This window comes from Strix aluco, chromosome 13 (genome assembly GCF_031877795.1).
Source record: "Strix aluco isolate bStrAlu1 chromosome 13, bStrAlu1.hap1, whole genome shotgun sequence".
Taxonomy (NCBI): domain Eukaryota; kingdom Metazoa; phylum Chordata; class Aves; order Strigiformes; family Strigidae; genus Strix; species Strix aluco.
The window spans coordinates 436768-458514 of NC_133943.1; the positions used below are offsets into that span (position 1 = coordinate 436768).

Consider the following 21747-nt stretch of genomic DNA (forward strand, 5'->3'; position numbering starts at 1 on the left):
CCCTTCTGCCCGGCCTCGGCCCCGGCCCGGGCGGGTGCGCTCCCGTCGGCTGCCGGGCGAGGGCGGTACCGGTACCGGTGTCGGTGGCCGCCCCGGTCCCGCGGCGGGGGCAGGGGCGGCCTCTCCGGTCGGGGTCCCGTCGCCGCCCCTGGGCCCTGCTGGGGTGCGCCGGGCGGTGTCGGGGGGCACCGGCCGCTCTGACTCCTCTTCCTTTCGCCTCTCCCCCCGCACCGGGGTGCGGCAGCGGGGCACGGCTCCCCCCCCACCGCCCGCGCTGCGGGGGATGCTCGGTGCGATCAAACCGGGGGGGCTCTGCATCACGTCGCCCCTGGGGACCACCGGCAGCTGAAACGGCTTTCTTCTTCAGTAACAAAAAGTGTTGCTGAGGGGTTTTTAATCAAAAATAATGGATGTTCCGTCCTACCATCAGAGGATTTTGAAAAGGATTTTTCCTCTCCCCCAGTCCGTGTTGGGAAGTCGCTCCCCATCCCGCTCTGGTGCTGAGGAGCGATCCCAGCGCGACCCTCCGTCCCAGGCTGCAGCTCCCCGCAGCTCAGCGGTCAAACCAGCTCCAGCTAAAGAAGGAGCCGAGTTAAGAGCATATTTCCAAGGCTCTAGAGATATTTCCGTTCAGTGGTTGTATTTCACTCACTGCAGATGGGTTCAGCTGTAGCTTCCCAGTGTTCCCGTGTCATCTATATTTAGTCAGTGCTTAAATCGGCACAAAGGTACCTTCTGCCATCCCTCCCGCTCTGAGGAGACCTGACTGAGGTGCAGGGCTGTGCAGCCAGAAATGCTTCAGGGTGGGAGAGAGCAGCTGGCTGGGAGGCTGAGCATCTCCCAGTCTGCGTCTGGCTTGGCACGGAGTTATTTTAAGCACTTTTGGGGAAGGCAGGACGGTGCGTGTGGGCGGGGTGACCTACCTGTAAGAACAAACAGGGGAACTGGCTCTGTCTGTTGTCCCACCACGGGCAGCCTCGCCCGCATGTTGGCGGGGTTCCCAATCTTCTCCTGCCTGGGCCCGGGGTGAGGGCACGCATGTCCCCCAGCACCATGGGCTGCCTTTGGCACAAGCCACAGCTCGTGACCCTGCTCAGGCCCAGAGGGGTGTTTAGCTGCTGTCCCGGGTGGTAAATACCCAGCGATAGCCTGCAGCGTCTCGGTTTCTGTGTGCTCTCTCCACTGAACCCCCCAGGAATGTCACAAATGGCCCTGCTGGCAGAGGGCACGAAGGGCCACAGGTCCACCTGTGTTGACTCAGCAAAAACGTTCACAAAAACAATAGTCTGAGGTTTAATCTTTCTCTTCTCTGCAGGCAGCTTTGCTAAAGCAAGGTCACCAAAAAAGCTTCAGAAATTCCTTAAACGTTTTGAGACTGTGGTGAAGCTGTGCAGGTGTAATTGCTGTACACAAGACCCTGTTCTTACCGTGAGAGCCTTGTATCACACCAGAGACTATTTTATAGCAACCCAACAAATTGTGTTTGATACTATACTCTAAACAATTTCTGATACGGATTATAAAAGAAAACCAGCCTGTCATAGGCTGATCCTGCTATATTTGGGAAAAAAATGCACTATCAGCTTTGTAAAGCCATGTGGTGGATTTATTCACAATCAGCAGTTCCTTTCAAATGCAAGTTCATGGCATTTAGTAATACATTTTCCAGTATACAGCTCAGCACTCTTTTTTTTCTTTCTCCTTTTCCAGCATATAATTTGAGAGCGGTCAGCTGGCTGCAGTTGTAGGCCACCTCTTGTCTGGGCAACGCGTGTTCAGCAATATAATTAATCACTTACATTAGTGAGTTCTTACAAACTCTTGTGTACTTCATCATCAGTTTTTTGTCCCTGCACAGATTCGTTTCCCATGCTGCTGGCTGCTTTTTTTCCTTTCTGTGCAGCGTGGCACAGCAGTGTGGCTTTTTGGCTCAGTTTCCTCTGGAAATGGGGCTTGTAAAACCACGCCTGGCGCGTGTGTCTGTGGCCATCAGACCCGCTCTCCTCTGTTACTCCTGGCACTTGCTCCTGCTCCACCAGATCTGGCTGAGGGCGGGGGGTCTTGGAGGTACCAGCTCTGTGGGAACGTGGAGATCCTCTTTGTGCCCTTTGGAGCAGGGTGGTCTTGTCCCGGGGAGGGGGCTCTGTGTCCTGCGACAGTGCCAGGTGTTGGAGCCCGGGCTCTGCCGAGCAGGGTCTGTGTGCGAGCAGAGGTGTGCTCAGCACCTGGCCGGGGAGCAGCTGGTCCCCATCACGGACCTAGCGGGGTTAAAGGAGAGGGTGAGAGCGCGTCTGGCCGTGAGCAGGGGGATGCCGTGCTGGTCAGAGATGGAGGGACCTGAGATGGGCCTCCTGGGCTGCCTCCTGATTCAACCTTCTCACGGTGGGAGTAACCGCTGACACCCCCAGGTCACTGCTGCTCTGGTCCCTACAGCCTGGGTCCGTGTGAGTGCAGAGTCACAATTGTCCCTGGTGAATCCCTCGACCCCGCTGGCTGTGCAGGGAGCAGAGGGTGCTTGGCTCCTCTTCCTTCCCTGCGTCTTCCCTCGGGATGGTCCCTGCGTACCGGTGCCTGCTTCCCTCGCTGCTTTGTAGCTGATAGCCGCCACAAATCTTTCCCTTGTGCCTGTTCCAGCTGCTCTGCCCACCTGTATAATGATGGCACTTAGCACTAAACAGCTTCACAAAGGCCTTTTAAACGTGAACTAATGAACCTGCACAACATCTTTGCTAAGGAGCTATGCATTATTTAAGGAACTCAAGGGGAGAACAGAAAAGGGACTGCAGGTGGGGCTGAGTTCAGCACTCGATGCCTCTGATGTGGGTGTGCTTTGCACCTACATGCTGAGCTGCTCTATCAGCCCATTTCCTTTTGTTGTCTTTGTCTGGAATGGAGTATTTATTTTCATAATAATGCATTATTATAAAATCGCAGCTGTCTAAAACATAAGCAAAGGGTTTATCGGTTCTTAATCTCTGCTCTCACTAAGCAGAGAACACAAGTTTACTCCTTTGATTTGTACCTGGGTTAGACCCTTTACTGGGCTCAAAAGCTCCTTATTCTGTCTTTTAAGGCACCTTCTGCCCTAGGACACAGCACACTGGATTGCCATCCACAGCTGGAAAGGCAGGCTGGCAGGGGCTCAGGACCTGCATTTTTAGGTATTTCTGTGAAGCACAGATGCCTGGAAACATCCATGGCTGCATGTGCAAGCAAAAGAGATGAGTCCGTGTCTGTGTACATGTGTTCACCTTCATGTGATCTTGCGCCCTTTCATACATGTGTCTCCCAGCGCTGGTAAGCTGCTTCTGGGGCAGTGAGGCCTCAAGTGGAGCTCCTGGGAAGGGTGTTCCCTCAACAGGATCTGGCATCGGGAAAACACGATCCCCAAGACCTGCCCAGGCCAACCTGCCAGGTCGTGCCCTCTGCTGTGCCGGAGCTGGTGTGCCCTGCATCCCCCACCGTCTGCCACTCATGCTTGCTGCTGTTGTGGCAGCATACGCGTGAGCAGGAGGAGAGGGGGAGGCGGCTGAAGACGCCCTTGCTGTGGAGTCATCAGTCCCTTGGGGAGCCTGGCGCCTGACGATTAGCCAGACATCTCTCCTTGCTCTCTCCTGGGCACGGGGGGAGATGCTTTCTGGCAGCTGCGATCCTGGGAAGTGCTGCATACGGAGAGGCAGGAGTCAGCATAAAGCTGTGCTGCTTATATCCCAGTTTTTCACAGAGGAACATGCTTGGCTGTTGGGATCATTTATTTAAAAACATCTAGTAATGGATACATCTGATTGCCTCTGCTTTTCCCTAGAAATTGGTGGGAATGGTGAGAAAGCCACAGGAGCAGTCAAGAGAAGGGTAGGGCAGTAGTTCAGCATCACTGCGATTGTTCGGCAGCATGTGACACTGGTTGTGGCTTCCCGCTGGTTTGGGGCCGCAGCTCCGTGTCCGTGGTGGCACAGAGGAGGTCACGGCTGCGCCCCGTGCCCCGCTCTGGGCGCTGCCACCCTGCACCCATCGAGCTGTTCCCACGGCGCGTGCCAGCGGCAGCTCCCACCCCTCAAACAGAGTGACGTGCAGCTGCAGCCTGTGGTTTGGGGAGGAAACCAAGCACGTGCTGGATGGCGTTGGCAGGGGTTAGTGTGATCGTCAAATTACGCAGGTGGCTTGGAGCACGGCTGGAGGAGGCCTTCAGGAGCCTGGAAAAGGAGCACGCTAGGTAGGGCTTAGGCCGTGGCTGTCCAGTGCAGATATCACAGCAGACATTTTCTGTGCCGTGAGTGTCTCCCCATTAGAAACTGGATGAAAACCCACAAAACCCACCTCCCAGGAGTGGCTGTGAAGGAGCCACAACACGAAAATAACATCTTCTCTCCCGCTGTGCTGGGCATGAATTGTTCATCTTGGGGAAGGAAACCTCTGTCGCAGGGCCCTCTGCCAGCGCACTGGTGCGATCCCTGCCTGCACGAGGATGAAGGGTCGGCTGTCGAAGAGAAGCGCAGGGAGGGCCTGGCGGGGGAGCGAAGTGGTGCTGGGCTTCGTGTGCTCCAGGAGACGGTGTGATGGGTGAGGGAATTCCTTTTGGTCAGGCTGTCTGTCCTTTAAGCAGGAAGAGACACTCTTGGGTTTCTGAGGAGTTTCCTGATTTTAAATACTTTTCTTCTTTTGGCTAGCTGCAAATTCTCTCCTGAATTCTTCCAGCAATTAATGAAATTGGTCTATTTTCTTCTTTCTTCTGCTTGGGGACCCCACTGCCTCAGTTACCTGGATACCTGGTCTGTGGGTCTGGGCTGCAGTGATGTAGCTGCTGAGGCATCTTGCTTTTTGTATAGAAGTAAAAACCAGTCAATGCCATGATCCTATTAAACCAGTGGCTGTCTGAGCAGGGTTTATACCATAAGGTTTGAACTGTGGTTTGTTTTTATTGGGAGCTATGAAAACTGGAATGACTTTGGGCTGATTAACGGCAGCACACAGCAGCACTGTGAAATGCATCGGCCCCGAAGGAGGTTTGGGGGTGCCAAGCACCAGCGATGCACCACAGGCAGTGCGGCTGTGCCGGGGCCCGGCAGAGCCTGGGGTGAGCATGTACCTTGGTGGCTCCTGCCCGTGTTTTGTGCCTCCCTGCCCAAGGGAGGACAGCTGCCATCAGCGCTGGGACCATGTCTGCTGGCATTGGGGCCATGTTCAGTTCTTGCCTGTGGAAACACCTCTAACTGCACGTGAGTTCACCTCCTGCCGGGAGACCAACAAGCTGCCGGCTCCTGAGGCTGTGAAATCACAAGGACCTTGGTGCTCCAGCAGCGTCAGGAGTCTGGCTTTAAACACCTGAACTACCTGTTGAAGAAGGATTTATTGCACTGAGTATTCCTAGGGACTTCATGGCTTAGTCTGGGCTGGATCAGAGCAGAGCTGGCTCTAAATCTGGGGCCATTTGTGTCGTGTTCTGCCCCAGCAGCCGTTGCAGCGCGGCTCCCCGGGGCCGGAGCGGTGGCACAGACCAGGCGTGAGGCTGGGCAGGGTCCTGCAGTCACCCGCGCATCAGCCCCGGGAGGGCGGAACGTGTCTGCACAGCCGTGTTCTCCGGGCGTCAGGAAGGAGCGGGTCGAGAAGTGCCTTGGTCCAGGCGAGGTGTCCCTGTTCGTCGCAGGCAGAGCTCACCTTACGCTTCCCTTTCATTGGATGCTTCTTCTCAGAGCTGTGGGATGTCCGTGCACACGCACGTCCACGCAAGCAAGCAGACACGCGTGTGCAGGTCCTGTCAGTACAAGCTGGCACACTGATGTTACTTCTCTTTAATCTGGTTTCTTAGTAACCCGCCTGAAGTGGAAATTTCACAACACAATCAATGCATTCGAAAGCAGGAGCTGATGAGAAGGCTTCGCTTTTTTTTTTTTCCTTGATTCTGCCTTTAAATTCAACATTCCTCCTGAAATGAAAGAGTAAGCAGCTCACAAGCAGATGGCAACAAACCCACCATGCTAACCCGTGATGAAAAACCGTCACGGTGCGTTTTTTGACCCACTGCCCCATAGTTAGATGTTTTTCCATTGAAAGAAGCTAACTGACTTGACTGGGTAACCTAAGAGCAGCCTAGGCTTTTCTTCATCTGCACTGTTAATCTGAAGTCCTAGGCGACAGAAAAATTGGAGAAGAAAGCAAATAATCCAGCTGATTACAAACAGGAGCAGCCCAAGAGCAAGAGGCAGAAGTGTTTGTGGCTTGGGGAAGCCAGAGACAGTCGTGTTCCCCGCACGGTTCTCGTCTGCAGTGTTCCTGTGGGCAGAGGCTCCACTGAGGGCCATCGCTCCCCAGGGCTGGGGCAGCCTCTGTCCCCAGGAGGGGGCCCTGGGGCTGCTCCAGGGGGGTTCCAGCCTGGGGCTCCGGGGCCCTGTGGCTTGCAGGGGGAGAGGGTCGAGGGTTGCAGAGAGAGGCTCATTTTCAGGAGAGCTGCAGGACCGCAGTGACAGTTCCTGGTGCGCGGGCGGGTTCAGACCTAAGGATGCCTGGTGCAGAGCAAGGAGAGAGGCTCGGCCCTGCGTGGGGGTGACCCAGACCCACTGCGTGGCCCTGGGGGGTTCTTGTGTCTTCCCTGTCCTCCTCTCACCAGGGAGGCAAACAGCTCTCTGTCTTTTTCTGGGGTGCTGTGTGTGTGCTCACATTCAGGGTACAACTGCACAGCAAACACATTCCCTGCAGATGATTCCATTTACAATCCTCCACTGCTCGGGCTGCCCTCAGATCTTTATCTTCTCCTTTTTGTGCTGGCTTTGTAATTTTTCAAGGGTAGTTGTCCTTGAGAGGAAAGGCATTGCAGATTTGCTGTGCTTGACATCACTCTCCGTGTTGTCTAAACTTCAAAGCCATAAAATTCACACTGATGAAATTCCACGTGTGTAAGACTGGGAAGACCAAGGGAGAATGTTTCTGATAGAATGTCATGGCCATATTTTTCTGACAGATTATTTGAGGGCAGGAGTGAGGGGACCATTGCTGTTACACCCTTGATGTTTTGTTCCCATAATTTGGATCCCAGGAGAATGGAGCACTGTGACCTCTTTGCCACAGTCTGCTGGCAGAAGTTACCTGTGACGGTGTGTGGATAGATCTAAACTAGTCTCTGCAGTCAGCAGGACTGTGACTGTCTCTCTGGTCGGACTGGCAAGTTGGAGTGGAAGGGCTAAGAGAGATGAAGCGTGGGAAGTGCTTGGGACAAGCTGGTGGGGACCAAGAGCTGCAGGCGCTAATTAATGTCTGTGGTTCGTTTGAGGAGGAGCTGGGTGCACTGTCCCTTAGCCCGGGACACCCTTCTGCAGCAGTACGGGTGCGTGTTGCTCCGGAGGAGTGGAGTGAGTGCCAGTGCATGGGAACTCAGGATAATCATGTGAAATATGCTATTTGGATGCCTTTTTTCAATGAGCACAGGTCCTCGGTTTGGGTGAGTAATCGTGGTAAGACCACATACAAGCTGGCACCCAGTTTTGCAGATCTAGTGTGGAGAATGGGGTGTTCAGTGTTTCGTGCCTCAGTGTTGTGCTGAATGTCCAGAGAACATACTGATGGATCAATGATGATCATGCTAATGAATCAATTACTCTCCATGCGCGAATGTTTCTTCCTTTAAAATCATTCAGAAACATGACAAGAATGAAAACAGTTTTGTTTATTAAATTGGATTAAAGTAACTGGATTCCCATGTGGACAGGAGTGATTGGATTTAATGTTACTTTGCATATTGTTCCAGTCTCATCTTGGTGGGGATAGTTGATTGGTTTAGGAAGTAAATTTTTTTCAAAGGACAATAAAATCTTCATGATCACATCATCACATTTCAATGCAGACTTTTATACATAGTGTCACACTGACCTCATTGCTTGTATTGTTACTGTATGTAATTCAGGGAAAGGCTTTGGGAAAGGCAGGTACGTGTGTGAGCACACGCACGTGTTTGTGTTCGCCTGTAGCCCATGTGCTAGTCTGGGCTGCTGCTTGATTCATCGTTTGGTCGGGGCTATTAGATTGCCTTCCCTCAGGCATTTTATAATCTGTTTAACATAACACAGTCATTTGTCTTGTTTGCTGACTACTTAACAGATGGATTTGTGGTTTTCGTAATTACTGTATGAACATTAATAAGACGTGATATCTTTTATTAATTAACAGTTTTTCCAGGTTTGTTTTTCCAAATGACATGAGGTAGATTATATGTAAATATTAGTGACATACAAATATTAGTTTTACAACATTAGCATTTTGAGAAGCCGTGCAAACTTTTAAGGCTCCCCATGGTGTCTTTTTTTTTCTCCCCCAAGCTATACTTCATAATAATTCTTCAGTGGCAAAACTGGTTTTATGTTTTGTTAGAGGTTGGTCTCTCCTTAGCGTAAGGAAAGCATAGAGCTGGCCCATGTCTGAAGCCATTCTCTGTATTTATCCTGCCTACGTGGTGTTCTTCCATCCCATTTACATCCCTGTATGATACTCGCATCCCAGCTTTCTTTCCGGAGATTTCCAGAAGTGGAAATCAGTGTAAACGAGTATGAAGACTGCGTACCACACAGGAGAGAAGAATTCTCCCAGCCTGGGCTACAGTTGTTTCTGGGAGCTCTTGCTGTCCACGGCTGAAGAGGAGAATGGGAAGACGAGCTCTGTTGTCCTGGGGAATAGCGAGGGGCTGGCAGCGCAGCGCAGGGCACCGCAAGGTTCATTTTCACCGGTGAGACCTCGTGCTGGGAGTCCAAAAACAGGGGGTATTTTTGGTCTGTGACGGAGCAGCCCCTTCTGTCACCCAGGCGGGGGCCAGCTGGGTACCAGGGCACACCCTGGAGACGGGGACCCAGCCAGTTTCAACACTGCGTTTCCCCGAGCTGCCGTTTTTATTGGAGGCACCCAGAGGTCCTGTGGAGGAGGATGCACAGCCCCAGGGGTGAGTGGTCAAATCTGAACGCTGAATTTCAGGTGTTCACAGGGAGTGAATGAAATGGGAACAATGTGGGAGGGAAGGGCTGCGCCGAGGGCAGCGCCGGCCCGCAGGGCTGGAGACGCAGACGCTCCGTTTGCTGGCGTTTGCCACTCCCTGTTTGTGGCTCTGAGTCATGGAGAAGCAGCATCACCGACTGAATTTAGGATCACGTGCATGTAAGAAACGTTGAACGGGTAAAGCATAACATTCCCTGACGCTCTGTTAATGCTTAGGGGCTTCAAACGCAAGCATAATTTAAGCTGAAAGGTTCCGTTCTGAAGGGCTTTGTTTTACAGGATGATACAGTATATAACGTATTATATCATCGTATAATGACAACATGCAAATGCAGATGTGATGTGAGCACACAGCAGTATCTCCCCGTTGGTGCACAGCCCCGGGGCGCGCAGCTGCCTGCCTCCGAGCCCTCCCGTTCCAGTCCCCAGGCTCACCCAGGCTCGGCAGGAGCCTCCCGTGCCCCCTTGGTGCCATGGCTGCCGTCCCCTGAGGCAGCTCAGCCGCGCCTGTGGGACGTGTGGCCATACGCTACCAAAGAGCGGGTGAATCAGAGCATGTCGTGATGACTTTGTGTGATTTTTTCCCATACCAAAATAGTTTCATGCTTAAAATACGTTCTACACTAACCGAAGCGTGCATGAGGCTGGGCTGGCTTTCCAGCACTTGGCTGAATTTCAGACTCAGCTTAGTGCAGTGCCCTTCCAACAGACTGTATCCTTCTGCCAAGGCAGCTGTGGAAGAAACACAGTTATCAGGGGCCAGGCCTGCGTGTTGTTGCTTTGTGAAGTATCACTAAAAATTTAGAAACTCCTATGAATGTTGAAACAGTCGGCAAGTAGATCAGTACTTACAGGCCCCCTCGGTTGTCCGGCTTTCAGTACTGCAGCCATCAGCTGCTTTATTTTGCCATACCCAGTTCTGCGTTATCCACCAGCCCGGTTTTGAGACCCCATCCATCCTTCTGATGGTTGCGAAACTTCCCGGTACGGGTCAAGATTGCTGCTCTGCCAGACATACAGTTTCCTTTTCTTTGGGGAATTAATCCTGTCTGACTGATTAGCCTTTGTGCTTTCCATTTTACAAGGATGGCCAAGCTGCATCTGGGTGTTCTCCTCTCTTCTGCTGCTAGATGACATTTGAGGACAAGCAGAATGATTTTTATAAAGTAATAAACCCAGCGCCAAGTTCGCAATGCTGCAAAATGTACCATGCCCGTGTTACAAGATGTAGGCAGTCCTGGCTCAATTTATACCATGATTTCATTACTTTTTGATATAGTCCATGTTCACATTAAATGAAGGCAGTGGCGTAATTGCAGTTTAGGATGTGTGACTCAAGATGACCTAGATGTGTTGGTCTCTCATACTGGCATACATCCTTTCAAATAAAATCCACCTTTGGGGCCATACAAAATTTTACATACTTAATGTAACAGAAATAAATGCTAAATAGTCAGTCTCACAAATAGTATTTTGTCCCAGGATATGTCTGAGTGATCAGTATAAATACATTACATGGCAAACTTAGCTTTTTTCTGCACTCAGACTGATCCCAATTTCTCCTTTTCTTGCTTTTTCTGATCATTCAGCTGATGGATAAACAGTTTGCAGATTATTGGTCTTTTGATAGCTTTCCAGGTTTTGGGAGTTTTTTTGAGTTTTTTTATTACTGTGGTGTGCGATTGTCATCTTTGCTCTGTGGAACTGTTTTTTGCCTTCAGCTTGATGACTGAATTTTTTTAAGCAGGAGCGATGAATGAGAAACAGTTCTAGGAAGCCAGTTGACACACGTCTGCGCTGGGGCAGCCAGTCCCCAGAGCCTGTGTGCGTTGGTACCGCCAGCAGCCGATGGGAGGGGGCGTGCAGGGCTGAGCTGCGCAGCCAGCTGAAGATAAGCAGAGAACCTTCACTATGATTTTACAATATCTGTTCCACTCAAATGCACGGGCAAGTTCACACGTTCCCCTCCTATACGATGATCTAACTTAACATAAAACATTTCGGGAGTTGTATCTCTGTATGAAATAGTGGAATTAACATGGTGATTTTCTTCACCAACTGACAATAAATCAACGGGGAAATCCAAGAAACAAAATACTGCCTTTATTTTTCCATTCTGTGCTCGCTAGATTTAGTTATTCAGCCTTAGACTTCCTGTAGGGCTTATCTCATGAACAGTGTTCAGGTGTCACCGTGCATCCTCTTTATGCCTTGTATCGCGGTTGGCTGCAGTGGACTGTCGGCGCGTTGGGGCAAGGAGCCAGTATTTGTGTGTGACACGGTGCTGAGTACATCGGCCCTGTGCTCTGTAAATAGTGCTGCAAGTCCCGGGAGACCTGCGCTGGTGTCTCACGAGGGTGTTTCAGACCCGGATACCCAACCAACACCCGCCAGGTTTTGGCTTTCCACTGTCAGGGGCAGTGGAGTTTGTTCGTCCAGCTAAAAACCAAAGCCCAACCCAGAACCCCAGCACTGACAGACCTCATTTGCAGCACTGCTCAGAGGAGCTGTTCTCAAGCAAAAACTTACTCCTTAGCATAGGCTGTGCTCAACTGGTCCCGATGCACCAATGCTGTAACATGTGGCCTTAATCTTCAGAAATGGCAAATCCTATTTACTGTGTAAGTATTTAAGCTAATTACATCTCTGATGTGAGGCACATGTGACAAACAGTTCACACTGTATCCTTTAAAAGACATTGAAGTCTTGGACCCTCATGAAATATTCTGTGCCTCATTCCATTTTTGGGGTATCGTGTGTGTTCTGCAGTGTATTTAGCAATGATACCATTTAGTAATAATACAGAGAAAATGAGTATGTTATGTCTAGATTGTCTGTAAAGGAATTCAGAACAGGTCTTTCCTGGAAGCGCCATGTTTGCATTGCAGTTGCCCAGTTATGGTACCTGGTGCATTATAGGAGTGATTTGGTAAACAGAAAGATGTTTTGGCTTTAGAAAAGCTGCATTTGAAGCTGAGCTCCCGTGCCAATGCCTTAAATAAGAACACTACAGTTTCTCCAGTGAGCCTGCTGTGTGAAGCTCTAAATGGGCTCTGCAGGCGCTGTGGAGAGGCCGGGAGGTGAGAAGGCACGTGTCCATGGAGGAGCGGCCAGCAGCCGCGGGGATCGACCTGTGGCCGCAGGGCCCGCTCCCGCGGCAGGGAGGGCGGCGCTGGGCTGTCGGCGGGGATGCTCCGCCGGCACGGGAGGCAAAACCCCGGACAGCTCTTTGCCAGGCATCGATGTGTCCCCCGAGGCTTCCCGGGCGCGGCGTGGGGCTTGGCGCGGTGCTGGGCCCTCTCCTGCGCGAGAGGCTGCCCCATCACCTTGCTGTGCAGCACTGCATAGCGCTGGGGCAGCGATCCAGCGATTGGGGTACGGCCGCAGGGAGAGGGACGCCCGATTGCCACAGGCACTGCTTGGCTTCGGGAGCATTTCTGTAGGCTTTCACGGGCACAGGCAAGCTCAGAGCCAGGCCCTTAGCTCCGTACTGGTTTTGGTCAAAGTCAAGCCACTGCAGAACAGCAGGGCAATGGACTGCAAAAAATAAGTCAGCTTGCTGAGGAACAGCCAGTCGATATTCCAGGTCTACTGCTTAAGAGACACAGAAATAACTCTTCTCTTTCTAATTTCAGTGTAGTCCATTGTTGTTTCTCCCTCATTTGTCATGTCACCTTTGAAACCCATAAGATAACTTATATATGTAAAAGTACCAGTAAACAGTACGTCCAAAGTGCATGATGAGATAATATGAAGGAAATACCTGAAAACACGTTTGAGAAAAGCTATTTCTTATCTGATGTATATATATATATATGTATATGTCGCAGTCTGAACTTGCGGGAAGAGTTCCTACTGATGATTAGTCCTGATAATTGCAATGGTCATCAGTTATCACTGCCCTCAGAAGAGCAGAGAACAAATTGTGAAACCTTGATCAAGTAGCAAAAAAATGTTTCTTCTTCCAAATGGTTCTGCTGCGACCAAAGATGCTGAGATTTGATGGTTGCACTCGATTCGTGGACACCCCTAGCACCGCTGGGTGCACCGAGAGCTCTGTGCTGACATGACCTTTCCGTACCGCATGTGCAGTGTGTGCACAGTCACACGCAGACACTCGTGCAAAATCTGTGTAGTTTTGCACTGAAAAAGCGTGTCCCACTAGCTCGGTTGTAGCTATTTGGGTATGAATGAAGGGAGAGCAAAGATTTGGCTCAGAAGAAAGCAAGCTAGAAGCACTGGCAATGGGCATTGGATAGGGCTGCTCAAAAAAAGGGCAAAAGCAGTGAATAGGCAAAGGGAGTCTGTTTTCAGACCCTGGCATAAAATGCTTAGTAGGGAAAGAGTAAAACTGAAGAAAGGCCGACTAAAATGCAACAGAAGCTGGTCAGTGTCATTGAAGATGGGAGAGAAAGCACTTGGAGAGCAGCTATTCCCCGAGCCGGGCTGGGTGTGTGGCAGTGCTCGTTACTGGTGTGCTGTTAATCATGTACAGCTTGTACCAGTACCAGTAACAGCACGTAGCAGGGGCGAAGGCCAAGTAGATCAATTTATCATACGACGTTTGGGAGGCAGAAGTCTTCACCTACTTTGCATTCGATGAACTGATTCTTCCCTTTTCTGCCCTGAGGTCCTGACCCTTGTTCTCCCTCATTTGTGAAGGAGAGGGCTGCAGCTCGCCCTCTGCATGTGACCTGACTTCCCAATTTTCTTGATCTTGGTTTAATCCAGTAAATTACTGGTCTTCCTGAAGTCATGCTAATTAAGGTTCATGTGACTGAGACTTCATCCCGGACATGAGTTACAGCTTCCCCACCTTTCTTAACGTGTCTTATAGTTGAAAACGTGAAAAACAAACTGACAGTGTAGTGAAATCAGTCAGCTGTTGTGGTGTGCCACATTTTTGGTGCTTAATTAGCTCTCAGATTTGAGGTGCGCTGTCTGCTGGAATCTGCCGGCCGAAGGACTTGGAGCACATTTATAAATGCATTGGGAGCCTGACACGGTGAGAGAAATTGTACAAGGACTTTCAGTGCTCTCCCTCTCAGGATACTGATTTATGACACGACCTTCACCCAGAGCAGAAGCGAGGTGTGAGGTGCGGCACGGTGTCGTGCTAGCCTGGGTTCCCTGTCTCACGCAGAGCCGATTTTTCAGTTAAGCGTGCTCTGAGGTTAAGCAGACCTGATTAGTGCAGACAGTGGTGGCCACCAATGGTGTTGTGTCCTCAGCTTGGTAAGTCTACAAGCACTCCTTGGGAGAAAACTTCTTTCCCACGTAAGAAAACACCCGTGTGGAGCTGGCTGTGTTTTCAAAAGCCAATAATGGTCTAAGGGATCGCATCAGTTTATAAGTAAGGACTGGCACAACGAATGTCATGAATTCTAAGTAATTTACATATGCATTAAAGTGCACTACATATGCATTAAAGTGCACTGTTGAGAAAGATGGTATTCCTCTTTGAAACATACTCAATTAAATATTTATCCACGTTGCGATCTCCTCTGGGCACTGTCGGTGCCTCTCCCCAGCACCCCTGCTCCCACCACCTGCCAGGTTCCTTGGGGACCCCCTGCAATGCTCCGCAGCAGTGTCAGCTCCGGTGCCCACCGAGGGTGGTTGGAGGAACAGCCCGTCTGGCCGTGCCCTCTGATGTGGCCGCTTCCATAAAACCCAGGCGGGCGGGGCAGCTGCTCAGCAGCTCAGTCTCCACCGAGCCTCTTCCTCCACGTGGTGACAGTGGCTGAAGAAGCTGCAGGGTGGGAGCTGGTCCTGCTCCCGGGGAGCATTTCCCGTCCCACCCCGGGGCAGGAGGACGTTCCTATGGCGGGAAGGGGCAGAACAGGGCCCAGCGTCCACCTGCGGCCTCGGGTTGCTGTGCTGCCCCATGCCCTGCGGCCGGGGCAGAGCAGAGTGGCCACGAGGACGCCGTGGCCAGCCCTGTCCCCTGCGTCCCTGTCCCGTGCTGTCACCAGGGCTGCTCCGCACGGGCTGACCTCCCGGCATCGTCCGGCAAGTCAGCGCCTCAGCGGCAGCATGGCACTAACAGTCACCTGATCGATAGAAACAATGCTTACAAGTTTAAAAGAAATTTTGTTATCTAATATTATATTTAACAGTTAAAAAAGTGAGGCTAGCGTTCTACCCCAAACTAGTAATTAGGAAAATAGATTTAGTGCTCGTGGATGTGAAGGTAAAATAAATGAGGTGAAGGAAGTTTTGTGCTGAGCATAAAATCGGAGGTTTGATTCAATTATTCTTAACACCCTGCTTAGGTCCCACAGAAGCCTGCACACGGGAGCTCTTAAACCTATTCTAACTGAAGCAAAAATCAGCCGAGTGGAAAGTGTCCTGGCCCTTCAGGAGATGTCAGAGTATATAACATGGTAGGCACCTGGGGGTTTGGAAAACAGTGACAGCTACAAGCTGACCTTTGGCGAATTTAATCTGCAAATGGATTCCTGCTTAGGACAGCTAATGCTTTTAGTTATTGTAAAGGCTCGTTCCTGGATTTTAAAAAGCTGAGAATAAATGGATTTCATGATGCAGCTCCTATGCGCATTGCATAACAAACAGGTGGCTGGTGGATGTATTTAAATGATGCGGTGTATTGAAAAACTTTGCAGGACTTATGAATACATAATTATAATTCACGCACAATGGGGAGAATAATTTTTCTAGTTAATAAAGGAGAAAGGACTTGGCGCTTGTTAAAATGGAAATGCACTGGAAAGACGGAGCCTGCTGAAAAGAAAGGGAAGGAGGTTGCTGATTTGTGTTTGTGTTTCTTAAATGATATTCATAAGCATCGCAGGAGCTTGTTATTCAGCTGGGCATTGCCTTTTGGCTGAGGCTCGCCATCTGAGATCTGAAGGGAGGATGTGATACGGTAACATTTGCCTATTAAAAATCTCTTTATTTTTTGTTTCTGGAGTTGGGATTGTTTAAGCTGGATTGCTCCTGTGTTTTACCCGGCGTACACGAGTGCACACCTGCAGGCAAAGGCACATTGTAGGCAGAGGTAATCGCATTCCCGGGTGTAGTGGGTTGGTTTTAACCTTTCTTTTCCTCCCCTCCTTCCCTGCGGGGTCTGAACCCTTCTCCCCCTTTGGAGACAGGAGGCCCCAAGCACGGAGCTGTCAGTGACATGCCCAGAGCCAGCGGCAGTTCCGAGACCTGCCGTGCCGTGTTCGGGTCTGGGCCCCTGCTCTGTCACGTGTACACGGAGTCACTAGCAACACAAAAGTGATTTTTAAAGCCCAATGTTAGTGCTGTGACCCGTTCTGGCCCGCGGGAGAGCTTTGGGGAATACATCTCTGGACTTTGCTGTGAAACCGCAGCCAGGTCCTGTGCCTTGTCGCAGTGAGTGAATTCAGACTAACCCATGGGTCTGGCCCACTGCAGCCAAGGGCAGCATCAGCCACAGACACAGTGTCTTCGCTTAACAGTGCCCGGTGACTGGAGTGAGGAACTCGCGTCCCAGAATAATTTGGTGAAGGCTTTGGGCATGGAGACTCCAGGCTCATGCCTGTCTGATGAGTGCTTCTGGCTTGTCACATCAGTAATCCACGTATTAATGAATGGCCCGTGATGTGATGGGGCTGACTGACAAATCCTTGAAGTTACACACACGTACGAGTAAGTGCCAGAGTCCTCCGAGGTGCCGTTTTACACCACCTTGCATCAACCTCCGCGTGACAGCGTGTCAGAAAGCGCCCGGGGGGGGGCAGGCAGGCGGGAGCCGGGGAATTCGCCTTTCCTGAGGAGCTCACGACGCGGGGCAGAAGGAGCTTTCCCTCTCTCTTGCCTCTCGCCTGAGAGGAACCACACGCTCCTCCGCAAGGCGTGAGGTGGAGCTGCGGAGCTGCGGAGTGCCCTGTCCGCGAGACGTGTGTACTGGGTGTACTGGACGTACTGGGCTTCTTGGGCCGTCTCGCTCAGAGACGCTGCCTCCGCGCTTCCCCCGAAACAGGCAGCTCCCGAGGAGGCAGCGCAGTCTCAGCAGAATAACGTAGGCTGTAAAACCTTACACCTTCCCAATGAGATTTTAATTATGATACTACAGCTAGGAGAGGATATCGAGCTGCTGCGCCCAGCCAGCGCCCAGCACCCACGACGGTCCTGGAGAGGACGAGGGCTGTGCCACTGCCGAGGGTGCAGCTGAGGCGGGTCCGGACCGCAGCGCAGGGCTGTGCTGTGGGGCGCAGCAGTGGGTCAGACCCCGGCTCGGTTCTTGTCTTTGGGGCAGGCGGGTCAGGGAGCAGCTCTCCTTCAGGCAGGAGCTTCCCGGGGGCGGGGGCGTCCCCCGGAGACAGGGGTGTCCCCGGGCAGGAGCATCCCCCGAGTAAGAGCATCCCCCGGGGCAGGAGCATCCCCCGGCAGGAGCAGGGGCAGGGCCGTGCCCGACGGGGCGGGCGGAGCTCGGCGCCGAGCCGAGCCGAGCCGTGCCGAGCCGTATGGGAGGAGCCAGCGGTCTCCGCCGCCCCTGCGCCCCCCCCCCCCCCCCCCACCGCCGCCGCATTTCGCGGCCGGCCGCCGCGGAGCAGGGCGCGGGGGGGGATGATGGATCCGCGGCTGCGGCTGCTGACGCCCCGCGCCCGCCAGCCCGCCGTCAATGGAGGAGGACGTTGAGACCCGCAAGATCAGCAGCAGTTTCCTGCGAGACCACAGCTATGCCACGGAAGGTGAGCGAGTGCCGCGGGGCGGCGGCGGCCCCTGCCCGCCCGCAGCAGGTGGGGACCGGCCCCCGGCATCCGCCCGCATCGCTCCGCATCTTCCCCCGGGCCGGGCCGGGCCGCCCCCCGCCCCGCGGCGGCGGGTGCCGGGGGGTCCGCGGGTGCTGCGCCGTGCGGCTGGACCCGCTCCGGTGACTCAGCACCGGCTGGATTCCCCCCGCCCTCCCCCCGATCCGGGCTGGCGGGGTCCGGCCCCCCCCGCCCGCCGGAGCCGCGGCCGAGCCGAGGGCCCCCGCCCCGGGGCTCCCGCAGCCCCGCGCCCCCCGCCCTGGGCAGCCGAAGCGGGCCGGGCCGAGCCTCCCCCCCCCCCCCACCTCCCCGCTCGCCGCTGGGCTCCTCCGCTGCCGGGACCGGCCGGGGGGAGCGGGGGGAGCCCGGGCCCCCTCGCAGCCCCGCACCCGCCCGAGCCGGGGCTCTGCTGGTGCCGGCTGGGCTCGCCGGGGCTGGGGCGTGCGGGCGGCCGCGGCTTCACAAGAGGCTTCACCGGCTCCGGGCTGCAGCGGGGCCGCCACAGGGATCTGGGGCTGTGGCTGCGTTCGTGCGGTCAGGAGATACGGCAAATACTGGTGCGGGTCTTGTCACAGAAATTAAATAGTTGTCTCTGGGCTATTTTTCCTACAAGCCTCTGCAGGGAGAAATACGTGTTCTGACCGGTGTGTTGCAGAGGCGAGGGGAGGCCAAAACTGTTAGAGAGGGCTGATGCCGTAGCCCCGGCTGAGCTTGCGGGCGCGTTCGACCACGGTTCCCCGTCATGGCTCGGGGAGCGGAGGAGACGCTGTGGCCATGTTCAGCTCAGGCATCGCGAAGTGAGCTGCAGCCCGCACATGACGCGGCAGCCTGCCACAAAGAGCTGCACCGGCAGAGGTGGGGATGGAGGGACGGGGACCCGGCCACGCTGCCTCCGTCCTCCCTGGCAGCCGAAGTGCTGTTGACTTCGCCTCAGCCCCGCCACAACCCCCGTCTGGTCCCTCGCTTCCAGGGGAAACACAGCTGCAGTGAAGCAGAGCCCACCCCCCCATCCCTCCCGGCAGCACTGACCCCTTCCATGAAACTTCAGAGAACAGGCTCCACACCAGAGAGTCTGAACAGGCTTATTAACAGCTTAATTAGTAGCCCGGGAGGCTTCCCCTGACTGTTTCGCTCTCCTAAGGCTCTAGAGGAAGCCACCATAGGACCAAACTTTGGGGATTTTACGATTCCAGCACATAGCTAAAGGAGGGGTTATCTAGCAGGGAAATCTTTGACGTAATACAGTAATGCAGAGCCTTGGACACCTGGCGAGCTGCAGAGAGCGGGCGTTTGCAAGTTCATGTGGCTTGTGTGTAGCTGGAAGGCTAGTGCTCCGCGTTGTCAGCCCCACAGGCAGGGGGTGGCACCCTGGCATCCCTGGCCCTGCCACTTTCCCTGGTGGGGCCCGGTGGCACGTGGGGACCATGCTAGGCTCCTTGCAGCCAGTTTGCCAGCCCAGGGTGCTGGGACGTTTCTGCGGGGTGGGGGGGGGGGAGGATGGCCTGAGCTGGTGCTTCCCGTGGAGTGGTGCAGCCGGGATGGGGCTGAGCTCCTGTGCTCCGCGTCTGGCTCGCACCGCCTTGTGCTGCGGTCCGTGGAAGGGTGAATGTGCCATTGCTGCATTATAAAAGGCAACTGCAGCAGCCGGCAAATAAAAAATGGGATGAGCTGCCCTGTTGTGACCTGCTGAGAACTTGGTTTTCCTGGTCGGAAGGATGGAGTGCTGAGATGAGCCTGCAGTGACTTCAGCCCGTGACACCAGGAGATCTAGGCATTCTCCAAGTCGGGGTTTCAGGGATAAGACCTGGTCGGTGTAGTAATCCGTGGAGAACTGCCCCAAGCTGTGTGCTGCCCTTTTCAGAAGAGCTGTGTGCGTCGTACCAGAAGACTGGAGCAAACCTCTAGAAATGAGGCAGCCAGAGCGTGTGGGGTGGGCAGCCGACTACGCCAGGGTGATCCCCGGTACCGTGGCGGGGCTGGAGGAGCTGCAGGAGCGTTTAGTGGCTGCGTGTCAGCTGGGAGTTCTCTGCACCTCGCGCTGCTCAGGACTCCTGATGCTCTGTGCGGCGGTTCTGCCAGGGGAAGTGCTGAATACCCTTTGAAATGGTAGAGCTTGCTAGTGTGGAAAAAAATTTGGGAAGATAATTCAGTTTGATTTTTTTCTATATGTGAAAGCAGCATATGGCTAAGACGATGTGGTTGGTAACCTGCTTTCTGTTTAAAAAAGAATAAAATCCTTCCAAATCCTGATCAGAAGGTGCAGACTTGCTTTGGAAATGAAGGTGTCTCTGGTGTGTCAACTGAGGGAACAAGTGGGGTTATGTAATTTGGTTTAGTGAAGTGTTGTCGCTTAAATAGGTCTGGTATTTTTATGCAAATGTGGGGTGAGGATGGTATTTCAAAAGCACACACTTGAATGCCTTGTTCTTGTGTGGTGCTCAGAAGTACTGCTAATGAAGGAAGTGCAGCCATTGTGCTAATTCGACTTTAGTTGCCAGGGAATATTAAGTTGCTGAGATGCAGCAGGGCTGGGGTCGCAGAATTTGCCCAGTGCAGGGAGCAAGGAGAGCTGGTTCCAGGGTGATGCCAGTGAAGCTGTTCGCTGGCTCAGGCCTCACAGCCCTGCCCTGGAACAGCAGGGCTCATGTCAAAAATGCCCAGAAAATATGCTTGGTTTGTTCTGCTGCAGAAATCCATCTTCATCCGCAATTCTGCTGAGCGCCCGGCCAAAAGCAGGACAAATCGAGACTATTTGAATACAAACAAACCGTTTGAGTAGCTTCCACTTCTAGACGTGCCTGCTAGAGATGTTGGAGGGCCCTTCACACCCCCCCAAAGCTGGCCCATTTCCAGTACCTTGACCCAAAACGCCCATCTCTGAAGTCTTCAAGCTGTGGGTGTCACCTTTTTGTGTAGCATTGCTTGTCCACCCGGCAAGTCTCTGAGTCCTCTTGCTGGGTTATAGGTGGGCAAACGCATCCCAGGAAAGGAGGAGCAGTGTGAACGCCCCTGGTGAGAGTGCTGGTGGTGACCGAGCCCACGTGCTTGGTGGGTTTGGGTGGGATGGGAACCGTGGCCATCATGGCTCAGCCTAATGATGGAACCAGGGCGTTCCATGCCCGTAGACACCCGTCCTGTTGCAGGGCCGGGTCTTCGATGGGGGAGGAATGCTGAGTGCCGTGTTAGCCCAGGGGAGGCGGGTCCCTTCTGGGGCGGGTGGGTACAGTGGCAGCGCCAGCGTGGGGACGGGGTTCTCCTCTCCAGCTCTGTCCTGACCCCCTTCTGATGCTGCAGGATGTCCTGGGCTCCACGCACAGACCCCACAGGGTTTGGCCCTGCAGTAGCCGTGGCTGGATGACCCTTTTTGTGGAGACATGTCCCTTCCTGACGGTTTGGTACGACAGGCAGGAGGATCTCACGGGGCGTGAGGGTGCCCTGTGCCACAGGCACTGCGGACCATGTTTAAACATGTCTTAAACATGACTTAAACATGTCTGCCCTGTGGCAGGCACCAGGAGGAGCCTCTGGGGGAGTTGTGCCTTCCGGGGGGTGCGCTTGGGCTGTACAGATAGTGCAGTGCCCCCAGGCCCGCTGTGGCACCCATGGTTTGGTGGCCTCCCCTGGGGCTGCATGGGGGAGGTAGCCTGTGGCCAGGTGGTTGTGCTGGTGGAGGAGGAGCCTTGCCCCACAGCCATGGCGTGGGCCTGCTGTGGGGCCAGCTGTGTCCCAGGGCCATGCTGGCCTTTGTAGAGGGACATCCCTGTCTCCTGATGGCTCTGCCACGGGAGCGTGTCCCCTGCGGGCATGGGGCCGGCCCTGCTGGGCCGTGTGGCTCCGGGGATGCGCTGTGTCCCTGGGTGGGAAGACCACGATGCCCTGAACTCACTCCCTGGCCGCTGCTCAGTTGCTTCCCACACCCCTTTTCCCAGGGTGGTGGCTGGTCTCCCCGCGAGTCTTCAATCTCCTCGAGGAGTGTTTCCCAAACTGAATAGATTTCCCATTGAGAAATCTATCATTAAGCCTTTATCTC

At 53.7% G+C, this 21747-nt stretch overlaps 1 protein-coding gene across 3 annotated transcripts in view; it reads left to right on the top strand.

The window, feature by feature from the left end:
* The window catches only part of PPP2R2B (protein phosphatase 2 regulatory subunit Bbeta), a 101840-nt gene that overhangs the window by 17310 nt on the left and 62783 nt on the right, over positions 1-21747 (top strand). Inside the window, exon 1 of one of the 3 annotated variants that reach the window (XM_074838520.1) lies at positions 17487-17657. The exons of the other annotated variants lie outside the window; for them this stretch is intronic. Within the exon in view, the coding sequence (XP_074694621.1) occupies positions 17588-17657 (70 nt within the window). The 5' untranslated portion in view covers positions 17487-17587. Of the gene's footprint in view, positions 1-17486; positions 17658-21747 lie in introns of those variants that run through there. 3 annotated transcript variants of the gene reach the window in all.